Source organism: Corvus moneduloides, chromosome 3, assembly GCF_009650955.1.
Source record: "Corvus moneduloides isolate bCorMon1 chromosome 3, bCorMon1.pri, whole genome shotgun sequence".
Taxonomy (NCBI): Eukaryota; Metazoa; Chordata; class Aves; order Passeriformes; family Corvidae; genus Corvus; species Corvus moneduloides.
The window spans coordinates 31714735-31740430 of NC_045478.1; the positions used below are offsets into that span (position 1 = coordinate 31714735).

Sequence of the window (25696 nt, forward strand, 5' to 3'; positions counted from 1 at the left end):
GAAAGCAGTATTAAATGTTCAGTATGTCACAGTGATGAAAAGTAAAATGTTATTTTTGCAGTTCTTCTAAAAGTTTAAGTGAGCTATTTAAAAAAGAATAGTACGCCTGGGATTTCAACTGAGGGTTTTTTTTAAACTGACAGTGAAAGAAAATTACTATCTCAACCAGTCTTAATCCATAGAACAAAGAGGACTCCGTAGTTGAAACATACTAAAATAATAAGTGTTAAATTCCTATAACTGTTTGGTGTCATTTGAACTTTGCAGTAAATGCACAGATTTATCTGGCAGGGCTCTTTCGGGGGTGGTTGACCAGCAAGAAAGAGAATACTTGAGGGAAAACCTTAACAATATAATTCAAGCTGATGTGTCGTATTAAGTTTCTTATCAACAGGATGTATTAAAATGGAAACAATGAACCAGCAAAGCCATCTTGTGAGTGGGATTATTAAATTCACAGTTTGCTGCAGCTAATTTGTTAGTAGGCTTCAGTTGTTTGCCACGGGAGAAATAGCTCTGAATCAGGGTGGTGTCACAAATGGAGTTAGTTGAATGATCTCAGCTCAGTGCCTTTTACCTAACAGAATTATGAAGACAATGCTGATCTAATGAATAGGTTCTGCTCAGACAAATTTAGTCCGCTGCAGAAAATGGAAATTCAGTGAAGAACTCTTTGTTTTCTTTGGTTTATATGAAGAACTTGGACTCTAATTAAGTCAGTCCTCGCACTTCTATCAGAATTATGTTATGATTATTTATTTCGATTTGACAAACTTGATTTGAAGACAGGTGCAATTACAGAGCTCTTTGGGCTTGTTGCTCCTGGAAGATATTTTCCCTTAAATTATGCTTCTTTAGCAGGTGTATTTTATTCACTTTGATGAAATATGTCTTAACTAGAATAGCATGGTCCTTAGAGTTAATACGGAACTGAATTCTTTCATGTATTCTACAAAGATTATTGTGTTTTGTAGTCAGTGTTTCATAAAAAAATTCAGGAACCAGCTACAGTCAATTCTGAAGGAACCTTCCCACCATTTTTTTTTCTTTTGATTAATGTTGTTCATACTCATACTTGTAAGAAAACTTTCAGAATAAAAGTTATTTCCATTTTTCAAGTGCAAATAGTGAACCATATACCAGTATGAGTCAAAGACAAGTAATAATATTGAGGACTTTTTAAACAAACACTTACTTTAAGCATCTGATAACAAAACTGAGTCTCAGAATGAAAAAAAAAGTAATATTAAGATTTTCAAAAGCTAAGCTGTTCCCTAGTGTAAATTTCTGTTTCACCACCATGTTCTTGAAACAGAGCAAGAAACAAGAATGTTCTTCTAATGTGGTGAGGTTTTATGGATGTTCAATGACACTATGAAGTACAGGGAACTTCACCTATCAGAGTGCTAGACATTTTTCAGTGAAATTTATTTGGAAAGAATTTCTGTTGTAATGTAAGAAATAGTTTGGCTTGTGCAGCCAGGAGTGTATATGTAGAACAGACCAGAATGGTAAAATATTTTTCCTGTTAAAAAACATAGTGGTTAGTATTTGCCTCGAGTATATATAATAAAATAAATATTCATTCTTTTAGGGTGAAAAAGGAGATAAAGGAGAACCAGGACCAGAAGGCCTTCCTGGAACTGAGGTAAACGGAACAATAATGAAACAGTCAAGTTACAAACTTCTGGGTGAACGGTTAAGAAATGTAATTCAGACACTATGTAAGGAGAGTGATGGATTTAGAAATTATGTATGCCTGGAGATTTAACATCCACAAGATGATAGGGGAAGAAGAGTTGCATTCATTTGACTGAGGAGGTCTTAGCACGTCGTGTAAGGAGGGCTGTGGATAAGGAGCTGGTACATTCCATGATGTTTCTGCTGATGACTCATGAGATAAACTGAAACAAGCATTGGGATTAAACATAATATGGATGAGAATCATTCCTTATTAGATAATCTGCTGGAAAAGAAGATATTTTTGGAGGCAGGGTAAAACTATGATTTGGTAGTTTTGGTTTCTGAAAAATAAAATACACAAGCTGTTAGCCATTCCTGGGTGGGTCGTTCACTGTGCCATCTGTTTCTTGTGATAGAATCAAAATTTAACTTTTTATTTTCACTGCCAGATTTCACTACCTGCTTAGTTAATTGGACTGGCCCACATTTAAGGTAGCATAAATCTGTATCTAAAAATACTGGATAATACTAATGATTGAGTTCACTTTCAAGTTTGAACCTGAGCCTGCACTATAGGCATGACCATAACATAAACTTTACTTTTGCCTATTTTTAAATTTTCATTTATTTCTGTATATATGAAACCAAGATGAGAGGGCAAAAAAGCAGTTTTCTTTATTCGATGAAATACTAAAATAGACAACCAGCATGATTTCAAAAAGCAAGCTTTAAAAACCCATAATAATAAAGTCAAGCAAGCTGTTTGCTTTATACCTTCTTCCCGTCCTCCTCTCTCTTGACCTCGATGGGGGTTACCCTGGCTTTAGGTTTTAATACTGGATACTCCTGGCTCTCCAGTTGCATAGCATTGCCATTGAACGCAGACAGCATCTCACAGATGGGAAATGACTGACATTAAGACTAGAATCCAGATATAGGATTTGGAAAAAAAATTTAGCAATGCGTTATTAACACCTTTTCCAAAAGAATAAAAGTATCAGCATTTAACACAAAAATACTATGGCGGTCTAGCTGGATCTACTGAAAATGCAGTTAAAACAGACTACATAATTATGACACTTTTTACATCGCCTGGCTTTCTATGCAACCATAAAAAACAGTAACCATAAAAATATTTTGCCTGTTTTAGGTAATTATAATTTAATGCTGGGTAAATCAGGCTATTTTTAAGTAATAGTGGATGTCCATCATGTGACAACATACACTATGTACTAAGCTGAAACTACATTTAGGTATTCAAAGAGGTATTCTCTAGTAGCCTGCCTGTCTGTAAAGGTGAACCGTATACTTCTGTCATGCATGCATATATGCTGACAGCATGGAAAAAATACATCTGTGTTTCTTTCCATAGCTCTGGTGACATTTCTGTGTTGGTCTTACATGATCTCCTTTACTACATGAGATCTTGTTCCATCAACCTTTTAGGAAGAGTAAGGTATACCAAGTATCTGATTAACTCTAGGACATATTTAACATAGTGGCACTATGAAAGTGAAAAATACTGAACATTCATATTTTTAAATATTTACAGAACTGTTGCAATGTGTCAGTAAATGGTAGATTATTATTACTATGGGAACTGTCATTAAAACATTAAAACAGAATTAAAACTGCACATGGCAGTATAATGCTGTATTGTTTGAATGCACATGTAATTCCTTTTTAACAACACTTATATAAAATGCTTTGTATTCAGTTTTCACTGTGCATGGAGATGCCAGTCTTTAAATTTACAGCACTGTGTATCATTGACTCTTGGTTGCTATCAGTGTCTCTCTAACTTGTTTTGCAAACAGAAATGTAACATCTGATATTTCTGAAATAATCAAGTTAATCTACTTACATTGGTATAATCTGCAGTTCTGTGGAAAGAAAGCCTGAAAACACTTAAATCTAGTGACATTGCCTGCTGGCAGCTGTTGTCTCTGCCTGGGGGAGTGAGGGTTTCCATCCTCACAAGAACTTGAAGATGATGACTGAACATTTTATCTTGAACAAATGGTAGAAACATATTTGAATGTATTTTAATCAAAATCAGAAAAGTAGGTGTCACAGAAAACTTTTGCTTGCTGTTGCTACTTGTGTTTTCTTAGCTGTACAGAAAGTTCTTGCTAGAAAGAAGTAGCATGACAGAGGGGAAGCCAGACCTGATTTGGAGACTAGGCTGTAATGATGATGTACCTAGAAAGTTTTAACTCCCCTTTCTCTCACTGGTTGTGCTAACTGGCTCAGTTAATCTCATTGAGAACCAGGTTTCAAGGCGGGAACTGTGAATATATTTAACCGTTCTGCACATCTCCCAGTTTATGTCTCCAGTAATCTGAGCCAAGATCTACAATGCCATGTCCCAGCCAGGGACATTATTCAAAATCCATCTGACAACATGAATACTTACTATAAATACTCCTAACGTGATTGCCATTGTTTTTAGTTTCTTAAGGAGTAGTTATAAATAACTTAATATGTTACTAATATAGTCTTCCTGTAGTACATATCCACGTCCATAAGCAGGTATTTGCTTTTATAGGATGAACAGCTAGTTTGCTTGAGTAGTATCTCTTTCATCCCTTGAGATTCTTTTAGCTACTTGACATTAAACTAAGGTGCCACACTGCTGCCACTAAAATCCTGCAATTTTTTTAATATGTTGTTTCCCTTCACCATTCTTTTGGATATTTTGTTTTACATTTGGGTGTGAGACCTGTCTGTCTGCTTTTGTAACCGAGGAGTTACGAATTGTCTGGTCTAGTTGACAAGGTGGTTATCAGTGAAAGGTTAGACTCGATGATCTTGGAAACCTTTTCCAACCTTAATGATTCTGTGATTCTGTAATAGTGCTGTCATTTTTATCATTGTAACAAATGCAGCTTCATAGACACACTATCTGAAAAAAACTCTGATAAAAGCACTCATAGCCTGTGTGGAGTAAGGACAAATTTACAATATAAATATCCACAGAGCTATCTGTGGAATAAGTTCTCTGTTGTATCCATATGTCTGCCTGTTGAACTGAAACGAAAAGAAAATCTTTATCACTGAAACTTTTAGACTCTTTTTGAGTCATGGTTTTTTTGTGATCACTGGTGCAGGTAGGAATGAATGCCATGGGATACTGTCAATTACTATTTTGCCAACATAAATTAAATCCTTCAGCAAAAAGTAAGTCAAAACAGCAATTTTTATCCTATCTGTCATCATGTGTCATGCATAGCTAGTAGAGGAATAGTGTCTTTCTTGTAAGTGGTAAAAAAAAAAGTAAAACAAACCAAAATTAAAATCTAGTATGTACATTAAACCAAGTGTTTAACTAGTTATTTTTATTTCTCTTGCTGGGGAAGGTAATACCATAAGTGGCTTTTCTAAAACTTTCCTACATAAAATGTTATTCTCTACATGCCTGATGTCAAAGGATGGACCTCTAAAGTTCAGTAAGCAATAAAAGAATCTCTGGTTTTCAATGGAAAGATGGAAAACATTAGACCTTTTTTATTTTTATGTTTGTGAGAAAAGGTAAACAGAAGTATGAACGTTTTTAAAGGGATGCAGTGTCTTGATATAATAGTAATAGTTGTTTACCTTCACACTCTCAGAGCCTGTCTGTCTAATCTTGAACTCTCTTAGTATTAGCATTGCAAGGAAATATGTGGATAGGAAGGGAAGAATCCTATTTCTTGAAAAAATGAAGTTGGTGATGATATTTGTTTATATTGAGAGTCCGGGAATTCTATTAGGAACAAAAGTATTAGGAGATAGTAGATAGTATTTAGGGTCCAGTAAATTCTAGTAGTGTACCTATTTAAAGTTTTGGAACTCCATTAATGAGAAAAGAGCAGTGGCAGTACTTAGAAGTACATGAGACATCAACCGAAAAAAGTATATTGTTTGGAGATATGAAAGCACTGTGCTAAATTAGAAGAGTTATCCCAACATGTACAGGTTGGCATTGGACAGCTGACTTTGAAGCTGTTGTTAATTTAGATTTAAAGGTTGCTCTGTGAAGAAAATGTACTACTGTTCTTAGTGCTTAGAGTATTTCCAAGTTATGTTACTCAGTAGAGATAACTGATCTGACCTATAATAATGTGGTTGCACATTGTTGATTAGAGCGTTGAGCTGTGTACTGGTTTTTCTGTACATTAGATAATATGTATTGTTCTAGGAGATTTCAACCTGATGTGACATTGAACCAGATTACTCTAATGAACACCAAGGAATTGCAAATAACGAATTATGTCTTCCCCAAAAGGCATCTTTTAGAGTTGAAAACCTGTTCTCCTAAAAATATTATTGCAATTTTACTGCATTTTCTGATGCCACATGCGTGCAGCATAGTTTATGCTGTACAAATAGGTGCAATTCCAGTAGACAACATTTGGCTCCTGCTAGGAACTGCTGGAGTCTTCTGGTTGGGCTACAGCTGATCTTTGCATTTTTTTGTTGAGAAATGTACCTGGTGTCAGCTGGTGGTACATTTTATCTGTTTTATCTGTTTTTCTTTTATTCCACCAGAAGAAATACCATTGTCATCCCCTCTGCCTCTAATTTAATCTTTCCCCCAGTGATCCCCAATTCACACCCTTACTGGTATTTGTGATACAGTTGTTCCAGTAATTTCCCTGTTGATTGAAAATTGTATTACAGTTATCAGTCTTATTTTATATATGTATATAGAACACTTCTCATTTCTGCTATTTCCAGTGTTGTTATCTTGTTAGCTTTCAATTGGCCTTATACATACATATTCTAATGCTTACTTTACATTTTGGCTTCCAAAAAATGGAGGAACCACAATGTAAGTTTATTGTGACCTGTAAAAAGACCAAGCTGTAGTCCTTTTAGAGGAGAAAATGCATCAGCTGATGACTGTTCATGAACTCACAAATGTATATTATTATATTGGTCCCAAAAAGCTAGAATTAGACTGGGATAGAATTCAATACTCAATTAATTTACTGTTATGAGAGTACTTTCTGTTATGAGAGCTGCTGGAATTTTTAACCTGTTCTTGAATTTCTGGCAAATCTGGTCACAGACTCCTTAGATCAATAGAAATTTGTTTCTTTTCAAAGCTGACCTTGTTCTCCTAAAACATTGCAGAAAATAAGCTTTTCTAACTTAAGGCTTGGTCTAAAATCATCCAAATTATATCTGTTTAGATAACCACATTCATCTTACTGAAGCATCCTGTTCTGGTCTCTGCCAGAGACAGGATACCCTACTGTACTGTGCTAAAAGTGGATACAGATTTGACTTGGCATGGGAATTCTTAATTCTTATGGCATTTCAGGGACTGTGAGCAGCAGCTAAACCTCTCAACAGCTTCAAAAGGGTGACTGTGGGGATGAATAGGCATGGTGCAGTCCCAGATGTGTTTTTTGCAAACATTGACTGTGTCTGGAACTTATTAAGATTATAATATTTTAAAATGCATTTATAATGTGTAGGAGAACCAGAAATACTTAAAATGGGTCTGTAACATTGGGTCCTTAAAAATCCTTCAAACACTGTGAGGTTTCTTGTAAAACAAGTAGTTTCCCCTTGTTCTTTTTATTTGAGGTCAATTGCTGTGGTTGTCATCTCTGCAGTAGCTGTCAGACTGCACACCTCACTGAGGTGCTCTAGCAGGAACATTACTAAAAGCTTTAAACACAGCAATTAGGAAAAAATAAGGTTCGTAGTTTGACAGTGCGTGGCTTGGGCTCAGTATCTTTCATCTGCAGTTGCCTTTTCTATTCAGTAGAGACACACAGATATATGTCACCATCTGTGAGTTGCAGAATTTTTTTTTGCCTTATCTTTTGTCTTCTGTAAACATACAGCCTAAGAGCTCATTCCTAAACTCATAACTATTGTTCCACTGCTGATTTGTTAGTATTGATTTTGAGCCAAATCCATACAGTTTGCATACCTGAAAAATCCCTAAAATGGCATTAAGAATATGGATTATTTGTGTTTTATGCAGTCTTTCAGAACGAGGTGGAAAGTAAAATGTAGCAAATGGAGACAATAGTAAAGCTATGTCATAAATATGCAGATTGTAAAAAGAAAGCAATTTTTTGGCTTGGTTTTTGAATCCATCTGCCTATTACAATTTTTAAGTTCAAACAGGAAAACTACTTCTGATTTAACTATTACATATTTGGCAAGCTTAATAAAGAACAAATCAAAGCTAAATCAGGGGTATTTACAACAACCACAAATTTAATCCAAAGTGGGTACTTAAATGCTCATATAGTTCTAAATGATGTTCCTTCCAGATGGTGAATTAATGTAATTTTAGCAGGAAGTGAAGTTGCACAAATACGCAGTATTTAGAACACTCACTGATTTCATGTTTCTGTACCCACCAAGGCACAGATGTTAGTTACCATTTTCATGCCAGTTGTCTCTATCTTCCTAATAATTGCAAACTGAGGAAGAGAGTTTGCAAGGACAAAAAGGGAGCTGGAAGAATTTTAGTTTGTAAACCCTAATTCAGATGTAAATGAATCTTTTCTATCCTTGACCTATTGAACCTTCAGAATAATAATGATGGTGGCCTACTTGTGGAGTGTCTCATTATGATTGGGTCTTGTATTGACTACATTGTCGCCATTTCATTTCTAAGTAAAATTTTTGAACTTGTAGAGGTGTCTCTGACTTTCAATATACACAGTCTCTCATGCCACTAAAGCAGTGGTCAGAGGGAAGGTACAAGACAAATCTCTCAGCTTAAATGAAAATGAATTCTTGGTAGGTTGTTCCAGCATGAGAATAAAGTTCATTCATTGCTGTAGAATGGCTTGAATTTGCTGGGCATATTTTGAAACTTGTCATTTTTCCATTTGTTTTGCAGCAAGGAGAAGACAACAAAGATTGTGAGCTGGGTACTAAAGATATTTTACAGGGGGTTTTGGGTGCTTGTGGTGAGAACGTCTTAGTGGAAGAGTTGTGTAATTGTAGAGGGTAGATTCAGACTAGGTGTAAGTAGGAAATACTTTACAATGAAAGTGGTGAAAACATGGAAACAGGAAAAGGTTTCTCAGAGAGGCTGTAGATGTCCCATCCCTGGAAACATTCAAGATTGGGTTGGATAGGGCTCTGAGCAACCTGATCCCATTGACAATGTCCTTGCTTGCTGCAGAGGAGGTTGAACCAGATGATCTTTAGAAGTGCGTTCCAACCCAAACCACTCTGATCCTGTGAGCATGAAATAAATGGCTATGTATGTAATGTGTAAGTCTAGGCAGTACTCTTTGCTTCCCCAGTTGAAGGCAGAAGTAAGAAGGAGGCATGAAGGAATCAATTACTTCTCTAATTGCCTTTTTGAGCACTGGTGAAAATGAGTGTTGGAAGATGTGCAGCAGCTCTGAGCTGTACCTTCCTGGAGCTCACCAGTTCAGCACTGCTACTTGAAATGTAAAATCTGAAGTTCTCTGTCCACCTCTGCCTCTTTCCCAATTTTAGCAGCTTTCAAGTGAATGTACTAGCACTCCCTGTAGTATTCCATTTTATCTTTGTTGGCCATGCAAGACACAAACCTGCTGGGACTGCAAGGAACTTTGCATTTCTACTCACTACTTACCATAATGGGGCACAATAAAGTAGATTGGCTTCGAATGTTTAATTATGGGTTGAAGACACATGCAGTCTTTGATGGATGTTTGTCTGTTCACAAAATAATGAAAATAAGGAATTTTGAGAAAGTACTAATAATATGATAGAATTTTAAGGCCTATTTGTTTACTATATACTAATTCACAGTGCTACAGGATTTTGTCCAACATTTTTCACAGATGACAACAAATATGCATTTTTCTTCTTGCCCAGGGACTAAAAGGTGATCCTGGTAGTCCTGGTGTGGCTGGTCCAAAAGGAGAAAAGGTACCTTTTAAATCTATGGAGTTGTATGTATATGTGAGTGTGCATGATATTCTTACGTTTTGAACACGTTGCCATAACTATGCGTGGCAAACACCCACTGCTGCCATTTGTGCAACTTAAGGGTTGAAGGATAGGAGCACAGGCTAACTGTAAATGCAAAAGACAAGCACCCTTTATCACAACGAATTTTAAAAGGGGTTCTGAGCAGGAGCCTAAATTTGGTGTTCTGAATTGCTCTCTGCGTGCACTAATTTGCTCCCATGAGCTAAACCTGAAGGTCTCAGGTCTCAGATGGGATTTGTACCTCAGTGACCTAATTCTGTGAATATTTACACAGTCAGATGTCTTTACATATGCGAGCTGTCACACTGACCTCAGCGGCCACCTTGTGCATGTAAGCTGCAGCTTGTAACTTGACATATGGAAATGTGTTTTGAAGGACTGCTTTTTTTAAGCTGTGATTCATTTGTGCAGAGGCCTGGGATTTTTTTTCCTTTTAACCTGTGGTGAACTGTGTATATCTATGCCATTACTGGAGAAGAATATCACTTTACTCACATATTTTCATAATCAGCTTGTTTGATGATTGTACTGAAATTACTTCTGCAGTGCTGCATATTCTCTAAAAGGTCTAGAGGTTAAATATATATAACTAAAGAGATTATTGGTTTACTTCCTCTCCTGTTTTAACTAGGGAGATGCAGGACCTCCAGGACCAGCTGCCTTGAGTGTGAGTACATGTAAAGCAAAATCAGCCAAAAGAAAATCCCTAAGAAATGCTGCATGTTTTTCACTTTTTTGCAATGTAAATACTTCCACTAATAAACCTAAAAGTCAAGTCCCTTTCTTCTGAGTGCCTCCACATTTTCTATATGACTTATGAAGGGAATTCTGTAAATATAAAAAAAATAAGCAGGTTTAAAACATCTTGTGTCCTACCAAATGCTAGCAAGGATATTATCTTGTTTATTCCATGTATAAATAGTATAAGTTTGTTAAAGTGAAAGAATTCCCTTGTTATTTTTTAGGGAAAAGTAATTTTCAGTTAAAGTTTGCAAAAACAATCAGTGCTTTTAGGGTATTGTATCAGACTGTGTCACTAATTTGGTCATTAATTCATGTATTCGCTTTCAAGTGATTTATTGAAAAAAAGAAAAGAAGTTATGAGGTCAGACATGATGATTAGGTGTTTTTTAAGTATCAAGGAAAGACATCTTAAGTGTGGATTTAACAGTTTTTTTCTGAGGTTCTGGTACACCAGAAAATAGGACTGACTCATGTATTGTATTCTAGTGAGATACTGCTGGTGATGGTAGAAAATGTTCTTAATTTCCTTGCAATGAACCAGGCCCCAAGCATGTACAAAGCCTGAAGAAAAGTGTTCCCAAAACTCTCCAGGCCATGCCTTGTTTGCTTCATAAAAGTAATAAATCCTGTCTGAATTCTAGTGATATTGCTTATGAGCTGAGATGAAAAGCAGTTCCATTCAGAACAGTCTATTTGGGTAAAAACAATTCAAAGTGGTGCAAAAGAGGGTGGCAAAAATGAAAAAAAAAAAAAGAGACATAAGCTTCTAAATTCCCAGGTTGTAGTTTCACAACATAAATAGCTCTTCTCCCAGACTCAGTGTTATGAACTGTATCTATACTATTCATATTACCAATGTAATCCTAAATAAATTTCAAAAGAACTGTCATTCATAGTGTAAATGATTATACATTGTCTTTTCCCTCTCTTAATTTCCAACACTGTAGCACCAAGGATCTCCATTAGATCTTACAAACATGAAGGGTGTAACAGCAATCCATATGATAAAGATAAATTCTACTCTTAAGGTTTCAAAATTAAGTTGCCATGTTTTAGAGTACTTGTTTTTTGGATTATGAAATCTAATATCCTGTATCTCGACTTCCTGGGAAGAAGTTAGTATTGTGTCCCAAAATCAGTGACTCTTTGCTGTAGTTCATGTCTTGCTAGAGGTAAACAGGTCCATTCATGCCCTTAAGTTCTAGAATATACAAACTGTGTGTTGGAAGAGTTAATATATTATTAAAATATTATTAATAACCTGCAATTTTACTGTAGTAGATGCATTGGAGTATGTCTTGCTTTAGACAGATTCTTACAGGCCTTGAAAGGATCACAAAAATAGGAATTGGATATGTCTGAAGACAAGACAGGAAAAAATCTGAGGATATCTATTTTGTGTGAGCTCGAAGACAATAGAACAAGTTTTTTGAGCATTTTTTAATAAATTATGGGAAAATTAGTACATCTGTTCTGACAGAAGTACCTGAGTAAGTTAAGTCTCTTTTTTTAATGTGTTCATTGTCTTAAGTTGCTGTTGTAGACACTTAGCTTTCCTAAGAATCATACTCAGGCGTCAGTAGTATGATATCAAGAATCATAGAAAATGCTGAGTTGAAAGGGACCCACAAGGATTATCAAGTCCAGCTCCCTGCCCTGCGCAAGACCATCCCCAAGAGTCACACCATGTGCCTGAGAGCACTGTCCAAAAGCTCTTTGAACTTTGTCAGGCTGGTGCTGTGACCACTGCCCTGGGGAGCCCGTTCCAGCACCCAGCCTCCCTCTGGGTGGAAAACTATTTCCTGATATCCAGCCTAAACCTCCCTTGACACAAGTTCAGGCCATTCCCTAGGATGCTGTCACTGGTCACCACAGAAAAGAAATCAGTGCCTGCCCCTCCTCTTCCCCTCACAAGGAAGTTGCAACTGCAGTGAGATTTCTTCTTACTCTCCTCTTCTCCAGGCTAAGCAGACCAAGTGACCTCAGCTGCTCTTCCCATTAAGGTCCTTCTTCCTCCTTGTGGCCCTCCTTTGGACACTCTCTAGGAACTTAATAGCTTTCTTATATTGTGGTGCCCAAACACAGCACTCGAGGTGAGGCCACCCCAGTGCAGAGCAGAGCGGGACAATCCCCTCCCCTGCCTGGCTGGCGATGCTGTGCCTAATGCCTCCGAGGATACTTTTGTCCCTCCTGGCTTCCAGGGCACACTGCTGAATCAGAAGCTGCTTTCAGACTGACTGAACTTACTCCTTCTGTACCTGAAGTGATCCAATTTCATAAAATGGACTGTCAAAGAACTGCATTTCTTTGATTACAGAATGCTGTGCAAATGTTTCAGTTCACTGATTCCAGCACAACAAGATGTCTCTGTGTTGGTACATTTACTGATGGTCATCTTTATGGTTTTTAAACAAAAAGATTACATTTTAGGAAAGCAGACGCAGTCTTCAGAGGGATGTAAGTAACTGATGTAGACAAGAGTGAGTGTGAATGGGTTTAGCAGTTTGAAGACAGATTACAGCAGAGTAGAAATATACAGCCCAGCAGGAAGGCTTTCCTCTCTCTGCCACTGTAAATAGTCCTGCGTTTCTGTTGGCAAGAGCTAAAAGAAGATGAATGACATGAGTGATGGTGGCTAGGGCAAAATTCAGTTTTCAGAGTGGTTTTATTTGTGTGACTTCTGTGTGGCTGTGACTCTTACAATATATAATCATGAAAGGAAGATGTCATATCTTGCTGTGAATAAATAGTAGGTCAGATAATATCATGGTTCATGTGTCACTTAATGAGAACTTACTATGTCAGAACCATTCATGCTGTTATAGCCAAAATATGATGTAAGTGTTTCAGTTATGAATCTCGTTAAAGTTTTTAAATGTTCCATTAATTTGGGATGGAGGCATAATATCATAAGTTTATTCTCTGCTTCTAGTAATTTTTATTTTTCCCTAATGTGAAAATTGTTTATTTTTATCTAAAAGATAAGTTACTGATTATGGTGGGGGGCAGGGAGGGAAGAGGAGTGAAAATGATGGCACACAATTAGAACTAAGTCCTGAATATGACTTTTGGGCAGAGAGGGAGGGAAGGAATATTAAAAGGGACTTGGTTTTGCTCAAACTAGACAACTGGGCCTGGGTCATTGACCTCCTGCCCCAGTGCCATTGCATACAGAGACAGGTGGTAAATGATGGGATTATACAGAGCTCTACTTCCCTGTGCAGCTTTTCCACTCCTGTGTGTTTCCATAGAAATCGTACATCAGTGGAATAAGCTGCATGAGGTCTATCATATATTCTGATTTCAGTATAAACTAGACCATCAGTAGTGTTGTTCAGGGTCAGAACATTCTCGTCATACACAGACCTGTACCATGCTTCTGTCCTTAGCACAGGGAGTGTGAAGGTAGCAAAAGACTGAGACTGCTGCAATGCAGCAGCTGGTTGGTCCAGGGAGAGTTGCCTGTAGGTAATCTACACAAGTATGTAACAGCAAGCAGTAGAAATTCCTGGCTTTCTCATTTGTCTAAAGACTGCCAAAGTCTAAAAGATATCACTGACTCTGTGTCTAAAAGTGTTTGTGCAACCCTAATGAGTAGGAAATCCTCCACTGCTCCAGAAGCATGAGAAACGTGAAAACATGAGAAAATACAGAAGAGAATGAAGGGATTATTACTTGGAGGAAAAAAGATGTATTTTTAAGTGTTCATCTGATAGATATATAGCTGTTATAGTGTGGAACGAGGGATATTTCCAGGCAGTATGTATGGCAGAATTCATAAATACCCGACAGCTGTAACAACCTATCAGGTAGATGAGCATATGCCAAAATGCAAAACAGGCCAAACAATACCACTTCTTTTTAAGATGCAAAAATTATTTTATGAGTTTGAAATTGAAATTTCATAGCTCAGAAAGTGCATCTGAAAAATAAAGTAGAGCTCTGGATCTTCCTGCTTGATGTGAGTTGACAGAAAACTTCACACTGAAATCCTAACAACATGAACATTTAACAAAACTTCTCACTTGTTGCAGTAGCAGAGAATTCAGAAAGAGATGGGATCAGAATTCCCTGTGTTTCTGTGCATTTCTTTAAGGCACATATGTAAGTCTTGTGAACACAATTTCATCAATCATGCATGAAGAATTAGAGAAAAGAAACAGAATTGTAACACAAAATATGCTAAGCTGTAAGAAGAAATGTGATAAAGTTTACAGGATTTACATAGAACCCAAATGAAATGGGAAATTTCAGTAGTTCTAAGTGTATTTGTTTGACTCAGGCGTTAGTCAAGCAAATACATTTTATTGTAAATTTGACATATACGTGTGTATATTTGAGCCCTTTTATTAAGGATGTAAAGTTTTCCTGTGTTTCTATGAGTCAATTAACACTACCTAAGTCCAGATACACTTTTTTTTTTTTTTCTTCTCAGTTATGGTGGTAGTTTTATGGGAGTAGTCAAAAATCATGACTGATTCTCAGACTTTCTTTATGCTGCCTTTAATTTCTCTGCTATGTTCTGAATTGCTCTGTAAGTACTAGATGCCTCTTTTCTTTAGTACTTTTTAGGTGTCTTGAGAATAAATGCTGGGATTATATTTTGAATTTTTCCCCTTTATTATGTTCACTTTATGCAGCAATATGTGGGGGATGTTTAAAGTTTAAGTTCCCTGATAAATTGTGCTGTAGCTGAGGAACCTTCAGAGAGTAAAAAGGAGGGATTGTACTGCCCTGTGGTGTGGTTTTGTCGAGATGTGGGATTTAGTGGCAGAAGCTGGGGACTGTGTTCTGCAGGGTCACAGCTGGCTCCACAGCTTGCCCGCTCTGATATCCCCAGCTTAAGCCTTAGCGTGCCGTGTCAGAAGAGTGACAGGTGAGGGAAGGTAGCACAGCCATCTCTTGTAAAATATATGATAACTATTCCTCTCGACACTCGATACGCTGCTTTTAGTTCCTGAGGAAAATGAGCGTCCGTCCATACGTTCCTGCAAACCTATCCCTTTCAGGAGTTATAAAATAGTCATCCAGATGGCACCAAGTGTTTACTCAGAAGCCGAGGCTTAAGTCGGTCACAGACAGAAGTCCCCAGGACTTGCTTACTAAACAGATATTTGGAATGTTGGCTCCTAGGTCTGGTTAAATTGATCCTAAGGAAGCTGGTGCACAAGTGCCGTGTGGAGGCGGCTGTGGGAGGAAGTTGCAGATTCAGGTCTGGGCAAGCTCCACTGTAACTTTTGGCTCTCCCCCTTTCTAAGCAAACGTCAGCTACAGATTGCAAAGCTTTCTCCTCCATTATTCATATGAAGATAAAGAAAGGGACACACACTCCCCAGTAGTAAGGAGCGCAACTAATATTACCCTTGCTTTCTTTTCATGTAATGACATAAAGAAAAGCAATTCTATTTAACTAAACGTATAGACTGAAAATTACATTTTCATTCTAAATCCCTTCTTTTCTTTAGACACATACTTTAAGGAAAATCTGAATTTTATCTATATGAGCTTTTTTAATGGAGGTGTATTAATTTCCCGAAAATACTAAACAGTTACGTTGTTTTTCCTGAAATATAGTGATCTCTTTACTCTTACGGTATAATTTACAAATATCCTCTTCTTCAAACAGCACTTCTTAATTATGGGAGCAGATACTATTAAGATTACCCCTTTACTGAAATAAAAGATGATTTAGCAGTTAGAGTGCAGTTTTTATCTTCTTTTGCAGTAATACTGATACTGAAGGCACAAATGAAGATTGAAGTCTTAACCTTACAGTAAATTTGTTTTTCGAAAATTCTTACTCTGATAAATTGGCATGAATGTGATTTATATGTCCTTCATTAGATGATGTCCCATATGCAGTAGACATCAATGTAATGAATAATTTTGATTTACTCCTCAGGATTTTAATTATACTTTTTTTGCTTAGCAAATAAACCTATGTTTATTAAAAGTACTAGGTTCATGAAGTCTGAACTTCTGTGAAATGACCCTTCCAGTTTCTCTTTCAAATTATTGTCTCTGAAGGACAGTACGTTTCAAGCTACCAGAGAGAAGAACTAAAGAAATGGTCAAACCCAAAGAATAATGACACCAGTGAGGAACATATTTTCTGTTTGCTCCAGTAATAAATTATCAAGAAAATGTAGCTGATCATGTTTTCTGTTAGACTGAAATGCTACTAGCATTTCATTCATTTAGCAGACTTCTGCTAAATGCTGCCTCCTTTTCTATGGAAGTAAATGGATTAAAAGCAGTTTAGAAAGAAAAATGGTGTCAAACCAAAACATTATGGTCACTGCAGTAAGTTTAAGAGGCCAAGCAGGTGTACAAATCTTTCAACTTGCTGTCTCCAGGTACTTCAGTAAGGATGTGAATGACATCAGGTCATGTTTGGAAATGCTTAGGATAGAGGTAGTCTAATTTCCCTCATAAGTGGTAATACAACAGGAAATTACTCATCCTTCTGTGATTTTCCTGTGCCATTTTTCCCATTGTAACATGTTGTAACAGTGAGGAGTGTCTGCAAGCTCTGTGGGCTTCCATGTGGGTGGTGATTGACAATCTTTTGAACAAGAAGAGGAAACCATTGTAATTGTATTTTAAGGTCTCCCACTTCCTCATCCTCCTGTTTGGGGTTCAAAGTAGGGCAGCATCACAGTTGCAGCAAGTAAACTGCCTTGATGATACCTGAGAAACCAACATTTTGACCATCTTGACTTGTAGGGAAGTTATTCCTATTTCAGTTGCTTTGCTTGCTGAGCGTGATAGTCTGTGTTTACCTGAGAGGAAGCCGTTAATTTACTCTCAGTATGGTACAAACAGGGCAAAGAGGAAAATATTCTCAAAACAGGATAGAAGGATCACAGTGACCTGCACAGTAGAACTTGTTCTCTACGAACACCTCCAGATAAGTAGATGCATTTAAGACCTATTGAACTGCATCTTGTTGCATCCTGTCTGGGATGCTGTGCCATTCTTACACCAGTGCAGCCACAGCAGTACCATCCATCCCACAAGCAGTATTTGGGTGGCTGGGGAGTGCTCTCCAAGGCAGTCAGGCCTTCACTGTGACCACCCATTGTGTTATGCCAGGAATTTGAAAATCTGTGGTCACTTTTTACCTGACTCTTGATTACTGTGATCCTGTGCTGCTCTACTTGTGGAGTTAACAGAGGGTTCACTGAAAATTTAATTCGACAATGTGATGGCTTTCCTTTATCCTGACGAGAACTGTGTTTTAAAGAACTACATCAATCCCCCACAGAGGGAACTGCCTGCCAGTTTGCTTTTAAGAATATTTTAGTGTTGATGTTGTTTCAGTGCAGCTATATTTTTCTGTTTATCAAAATAATGTTTCAGAATTACTTGGCAAAATCATATCTCTTATAGCTAAGTCTTTTTGAAGTAGCAAGTTTTATTGTTATAAAAGCTTGCATATATAAATGATTAAAAAAATGACCTATTCTTATATTAGCACAAGGTGTTTCTGCATACCTAATTTAGAGTTTGTTTAACTCATCTCACTAAATTACATACATTTTCTCCCTGTCTAGTAGTGTTTATTCTGTAAAAATTGGGGTCATTTGTTTGCTGGAATTCGTAGTGAGGAAAACTGGATGACAGTAGCTTGTGTATAGAACACACAAACCAGTCTATAAATGAAATAATTTTTGTGCCTTAATTAGAACTGCATTATTATTGCTAACATTTGTATTATATTTAATTTGTGTTGAGGAGGAAACATATTCCAGCTCAGAATGTACTCCAGCAACACTACCTACAAGTACATAAGGCAGCTATCTACCCTTCTGCTTCAAAAACTTTCAGCTATGTTTTGAAGCGATTTTCAGAATACCAAAAATATATGTGCTTTTCTAATATTTTGTTCTCTTGGCATCAGCCATAATCTCCTGTACAACTTTAAGTAACCTCACAGTTCCACTTCAGCTGTGATTTTTTTTTTTAAACTTTCTTTGTTTCACCATGGGGTCATGATTAAAAACTTTGCTTTTTTGAGAGTATGTTCTTAGGCAGTTACTCTGAGTTGTTAAATTTATGAATGATGCCTCCACCATATCTCTGCAGATGCTTTTTGTGATCTGTCAGGTATTTTAAAATGATTTTGTACTTGCAGAGTCACATGACAGGATTTTAGCCCTTCTACAGTAAGTGGCCTTTGATAGCTCCACACGCATACATTTAAAATTAACAGTTTCTGAAACTTGAAACATCTTAACTGGCTGAACTGTTTGCTAATTTTTCTATAACTTCCTAGCATATTTTTCTTCTACTGTCACAAGTTAAATAATTCTTATTAGTTTTCATCTCCTGACACTTGCAAAAAATATTAGCTGTTAAAGTACTAAAATGTTAATTCCTACAGATATTTTCAATACAAATTCTTTTAAAAACTCATTTATTCTACCGTAGCATTTTTTAAACGTTGTTTTTTGCTAGTTTCCCTCAACTAAGGCTTAGACTAAGTTTTGATGATATTTTGTTTAAATATCTGTCGGCAAGTTCTTCACAGTGTGCTTACTTTCTCTATTCTATATTCTAACCAGCATCTTTTCCCTTGTCAACACTTCCCTGTATGGTTTACCTCCTATAAAGGAATTCACAAGTTTCTGCTCTTCATTTTCAAGATTTTGTACAACCCTCTTCTGCCTACCCATGCATCATGTTTCATCTCTCTTCATAGCCATCCTCACTCATTGTGATAGAATTTTTTAAGTTTCACTTAAGAACATCTCCATTTTACTGACTTTTATTTTCCCCAAGATACTTGGTAATGTTTGAGACATTTACAATTCATGTTCCTCAAGCTCCTTCAGGTACATAGCTCCAAGGGGCTTGCTTGTTCCATGACAGGAACAGGCTTTATAGACTGTATATATTATTTTAATTCACTGCTCCATGAAGTAGGCAGAAGGCTACCACCTTCCAGCCTCAAAGGTGGCCTGGCAGAGTCAGGAAAATCCTGTGCATGTTAGGTCACCTGGTAGGAAGTATCATACTTTCCTGCCAGCCTGATGTCACAAAAATAGGTTGGTTTTATACTTCACAGTGCCTTGTGCTGTTCCTAGACATTCTTTAGCTCATCGCCACACCCATGCTCTTGCCAGTTCAAAAGTATCAGAGTGACGGTGACACACAGTGAATGATTTCAATTGCCTTGCAGTACCTGAAGGGCACCCGTAAGAAAGGTGGGGACAGACTTTAGCTGAATCTGTTGAGATGGGACAAGAGATAAAACTGAAGGAGGTATTAAACTGAAGGAGGGTCCATTTAGGTTAGATATAATAATGAAGTTTTTTACGACGAGGGTGGTAAAACACTGGAACAGATTGCCCATAGAGGTGGTGGAGGCTCCATCCCTGGAAACATTCAAGTCCGGGTTGGATGGGGGCTCTGAGTAACCTGATTTAGTTGAAGATGTCCCTGCTCATTGCAGGAGGGTTGGACTAGACGGCCTCTAAAGGTCCCTTCCAACCCAAACCATTGTATGGTTCTCTGATCTTAATTGCTTTGTCTGTTGTTTACCTGGGGAGTTTGTACATGTACAATAGATTGCCTTCTGATGTAAATGTTTTGAACACAGTTAACAGCATATCCCATATACCATAGATAGATAGGATGATAGATACATACAAGTATGTCTATGCAGTCTATATTCTATCCCTTTATCTCTGGTGGTGGGCTCCTCTGACCAACTGTGCTATCCATGGTTTGAAGGAGTCTAATCTGATCTTTGATCTCCAAAGGAAGATGTCCAGAAATTAAATAGGAATGCAACCTAAGTAGATAGTTTAGTCTTCCTTCCTACAAACATGTATTTCTATTCGTTGCCAAGTTATATGGGAGTTCAGTGATAGATGTTTTATTCATCAGTTTAGACAGAATTCACTGTAGAAGGCTTCTTTTTAATTTCTCCTGAAGGTTTCTTTTGCAGTTGTTTTTCCATGATCTCTTTCAGTGGATGTTGAGCAGAGATAGCATTGCTAAGTCATTACTTTGGCCACATTACTACAGTTTTAGGGCTGTGTTAGTTAACATGGCCCATGTTGTCCTATCACTTTTTAAACGGAAGATCCCACTGAAGTTGGTGTGAACTTTTACCTCAGTTTCAATATCAGGATGTGGCTCCTTGTACAGGGGAGTCCTCCCTGCCTAGTTACCAATTGTACGCAGCTCTCCTCCCTTTCCTTGAAGATAAATCTCCTTATCTGGTTCCTTTTTCTTGACAATAATATTGTAGAGAGAAGAAAAAGAATAAAAGTACTCCTTGGATAAAAATGTTGGCTATTAATTATCACTATTGTGCAGTTACATTCTTGTGTAATTCTTGTCCCCTTGGAGCCTTATTGTACAGATATGTATTTCCTCCCCCATAAAACAGACATTACAGGTTTTCATCTCATTCCCCTGCATAAAGTTGTCAGTAAAATGAAAAGTAAACAAAACAAAATTCCACCTCTTCCTGAATTCCCAGCATTTTTTTACAGAATTAGAATATTGCTGACAGTTAGATGGAGAGAATACTCTACAAGTTCCACACTACCTTGATGGGAAAGTCAGGAAGCTTTACAGAGGTCACATTGACATGCGGCTTTATGGGTTTGTGTATGTATAAGCTACATAATTTGCACTGTAATTAACTTACTATGGTATTATTTGTTGGGCACAACATTCTCATGCATAGTTTAGTTCCATAAACTTATGGTGAAAGATAGAAATGGTGTGCATCAGCTTTGTAAAAGATCCTCAACCTTATCCTGTTTATATTATAAACTGAAATGATAGGAGAAATACCTATAGTGAAATACTGTCTGAGATATTTTTTAGCTTCAGTGTTTGAAAGTGGAGAAATGATAGGAATGGAAGAGCTCTTGAAGTGACTACTTCTTTTTAAAATTGAAGACAAACTACATTCTAATCAACTTAAAACATTACTTGAAGATATATGAGCTAGTAGATTTGGAAGGCCTACTTACTTTCTCAAGTTTATCTTGCAAATTAGAGATCATAAACGAACTTCTTAAATTCATTTCTAGATATCGGGTACTTTTAAAAATCATGATTGTCAGGGCGCCTCAGTTCACCCTTATTGGGTCAACAAATATGTGTAATTGATTCTAAAGAAGGAGATTGGATTTGACCAAAGATGTAACTCAAGCAGAAGCAATACACAAGTCTGAGTAATTTTAAAGATTTTAAAATGTTAGTATTTCAAATTCTTAAATAAACAAAATGTAAGTTCTTTAATTTTGTGATACCCTGTCACAACACACAATATTACATGCAAGGCTTTTTTTTTTTAATTATACAATGCAGAACTGTTACATATTCTTTGCTGATTACATTGAAAATTACTTCACATTTCTTGTTGCTATAATGGAAATTGGATTGCTTCCTCAAAGTAATTTTTTTTAATTGTGTTCCAAGGTGACTCATGAAGTAAAGGGGGAGTGGGGGGGAATGACTGTTCTAGGTTTTTCTAAGATGTTATGTGAAGGCTTTATGATTATATTGTACATTAATCAGATATAAAATTAAAGCCCCATAGCATCAGAAGTGGTCTGTAATTTGGTGTGTAACTGAAAAAGGCAGATCCTTGCACTGAGTTCAGAAGGAAGGCTCACAAGTCAAGGATATATTCAAAACACTCAAAGCTTCTGAGCCTGTTCAGGAGAGAGAGAGGGAGAAAAGAGGCACTGAAGTGTTTTGAAAAGCCGAGCCAGACATGCAGAGGAAGCAGCACAGGGCTGGTTCTTAGGATATAGCGAGCATAAGGCCTTCTGCTATATTTAGTTCCCTTTCCCTGCCTTCCCCTCCCCCTTCAGTGCCTATATTTGAATTTGAGTTGTAGAGCAAGTTGTCTTTCATTTAAAATAACTTTATTTCATTTTTTTTATGGCATCCTAACTTAAAAAGATAAATCACTTTTCAATTAATTTTGTAGTTAAATATAACTATGCTTAATTAGTGCTGACTTACCTCTTCTTTTCCAAAGGATTCAGTCTTTGTATGATGGAATGTGAATAATAATTATTGTGTTTCTTCTTGCACCTTAATATAACATTGAAGGAATCGTTACAAATAGCCAATTCTTATTGTTAAAAATAAATGCCTTGTCTTGCCATCTGGATCTTTGGATAAGTCTTACTTCTGTAGAAAAATAGAGGATGAAAATAGCACTGAACGTTATAATTGTTTAATGTTTGTATTTTCAGGGTTTGCTGGAGGGTCCCCAAGGTCCACCTGGCAAAGAAGGTCAAAGGGTGAGTAAACTTGGCGAACAACTGGTGAGTGTGCTAACAGCTTGATGTGCGACTTCTGCCTAAGCACTAATAAAAAATGGTAAGGTAGCAGCTGAGTATGAAGCATGCTGACAACAAACTGAGCCCTGACACTTGAGGTTTCTCTTCAGTTGAAGGAGATTTAACAATTTCAACCATCTAAAGTGTTTTAATGATTGGCAGCACAGATGCATTGTATTGTGTTTTGTGCAGTGTGCTTCTGCTGTAATTTTAACAGATTTCATTTTTTAGCAGGGATGAACTATACCTTACAACATCTAAGATATATAAAGATATTAATTTAGAGTCATTACCTAAAATATTAACAGAAACCAGTACTACTGACCCTGGTCTTTTAGATGCTATTATGCAAGTTTCAGCGCCTAACATACACGTACAAAAAGATATCATACAGTACCGGGGGTGGGGGGCAGTATTTGCCAAATACCTGAAATAAACCTTTGGTTATTCAGAATTTTAATATAATTAAGTAATTGACTGGTTTCTCCATGTTTTGTTTTTATTTTCCCTGACTTATAGAATTTGATAATTCATTAGAATAGATAACAAATACACTATGATGGTGGTATCACAAGAATTAATTCAGTTTTTGTAAAATTATAATCTAGTATGTTCCTAAAAGTTCTGGAAGATATTAAGACTCAAGCATTTCAATATTTTTACGAACTAAGTGTGTGCCCAGTCTGCAGTTTTGAAGTTGGGTCTCAATAATTCTTGGTTTATTTAGGCATCTTGATATTCAACATCTCAATTAAAATATCTGAAGTAAAAGGATTTAGTGTTTCTCATCATTGAACTTAGTAAACCACAGTGAATTTTTAAAGGCTAATTTAATGATTCCAATAATAGTAATAAAACTAACAGAAGACTAGTTCTTGAACAAAATGAGTAATGATGTGTAGGCCCCAAAGTTATGTTTTGTGTTGGTTTTTAAGTCTTAAAAATAGTACTAAATTCCATTTAAGTTGAACATGAAGACATGAAAGCTGGGTTTATTTATGTTTCTCGCTAAGGATTGAGAACTTGTTCAGAAAAAGTCAGTGTAGTAATGGAGAATTCAAAGTTGTGTGATGAATATGTTATTAAAGTGTATTTACTAGCATATTAACATCCTTATTAAGGATTTTATAATTACTATGACTATTATGGTTAGGCAATTAACTATATAGGATACTGTGAAAAGATATTCATATTCAATTTTAGCATATTTTAGAGTTGTTCTGTGGAGTACTGAATCTGCAAAAAGACATACTTCTCCTTTAGGAACAGTTATAAATATTCCTGTGTTTTAGAAACTTCACTCTTGGAACTTCTTCATTTTTTTTTAATGCAAAAATTCAGAGTTAACACACTGTATTATATTTAATGGTGGCTAAATGGATTTGGAAGTGCTTTTTAATTTTTTTCCATTTTGCAATAGGAATTAGTGGGTTGATGCATTCATCACAGACATTTTCCTACTCACACATAAAATTGGGCTGCTGCCACCCTCCAGCCTCCATAAAAGCAGGAGCACTGATGGTTTTGTAATCTTGCCATGCACACAGTTGCCTTGAGCCAAACAATGGCAACAGCAGACTGTGGAGTCCCAACATCTGTCTTTATCTTTCTACCAGTGAGATGCTCACAACAATACTCCTTCTGCTGGCCTCTCCCGCCCAAGCACTAACAACATTGTTGGCAGTCTTAATTCAACTCCATGTGCTTTTGCATTTCCAATACATTTAATTACACAATAACATACCATTTGGAACAAGATCTCTGCTCTGTTTAATGACAAACAGGACGGTGCACATCTAATGGCTGTTAAATGCTCCTTTTTATTCAATTATAGATGTCATGTTCCTCTGTTCTACTTTCAGCAGATCCTCCAAATCTTTCACATTATATGAAGTTATTGCTTTTGTCATGGGCTGTCTTTCGAAGATTAAAACACATTATTGAGTGTGTAACTAGCTAATAATTTTTTCTCTGACATACTATTCAGACCGAAAAGTGATATTGTGTCCATTCTGAAGACTAGAACTTTAACATTTTAGGGGAAAAAAAACCCTCCAGAAACACCTAAAAGTATCTATTCTATTTGGCTGCCACACTTGGAGAACATGAACTTTTTTTTAAATTGCCATTCATACTGTTCTTGCCATATTCAAGATTTAAATTTCCACCTACATCAGGAGCATTTTTAAGTGTTCAGCTCCTCTGAAAGTTCAACTCCTCTTAGATTAATAAGGAGTTGAGAGGAGAATCATAAAGTGTGTAATTTACCTCAGAATACACATTGAAGCAAGGTATAAGGAACTGAGAAAAATTAACTGTGCTAATGGTGATATTGAAGAAACATGTAGAAGGTTCAGGTTAGAGCTAGTGACAGGTAAATGGCAATAGAAAATGAGTATAAAGGCAAGAAAAACAGCATGCATTTTCATTTTCAGAGTGGTTTAAGTGAAGTTTTATTATATCAACCCAAACCAGAGTTTAATATTAGAACTAATAAGAAATACCAAAGGTGCCCTGTCCCAGAGCGGGCACCCATCTATCCTGCATTCTCTTAAGAGGAAACTAGGAAAATTGTACCCCTATTGAGAGGAATAAGTCTGAGTAGAAGTATTTCTTTCACCTCACAGGAATAATCCGCAAATAAAATTACATCATAAAAATACATATAAAGATTATTACAGAAATAGAATAAGTTTAGTTATTATTATAATAAACATAAAGGTAACTGAACTGTAGTTTTTGAGTCCAAAGTTATGTCAACCTTAAAATGCTTATTGACATATATATCAAAGTGGTTTAGAAATACAAATTTACATCATTACTTAATTAGAGGATGTCAATGGTTTATTTATTTCAAGTGTAAAGGGGGATCAATACATTTTTTTCAGATAAGGTGGTAACAGCTTTTGTCTGATAGATGCACTGTAGAAGGAGTTACCTGGTGTCATTTGAGCCCATGCATGATTATTAAAATACTGAATATGTCATTTTATGTGTCT

General features: G+C 36.5%; 1 protein-coding gene across 7 annotated transcripts in view; it reads left to right on the forward strand.

Moving 5' to 3' along the window:
• Positions 1-25696, forward strand: part of COL19A1 (collagen type XIX alpha 1 chain) — a 187409-nt gene that overhangs the window by 86470 nt on the left and 75243 nt on the right. For all 7 annotated transcript variants that reach the window (XM_032104736.1, XM_032104741.1, XM_032104740.1 and 4 more), the window contains 4 exons: positions 1595-1648; positions 9514-9567; positions 10262-10297; positions 22611-22658. In XM_032104736.1, the coding sequence (XP_031960627.1) occupies positions 1595-1648; positions 9514-9567; positions 10262-10297; positions 22611-22658 (192 nt within the window). The remainder of the gene's footprint in view (positions 1-1594; positions 1649-9513; positions 9568-10261; positions 10298-22610; positions 22659-25696) is intronic.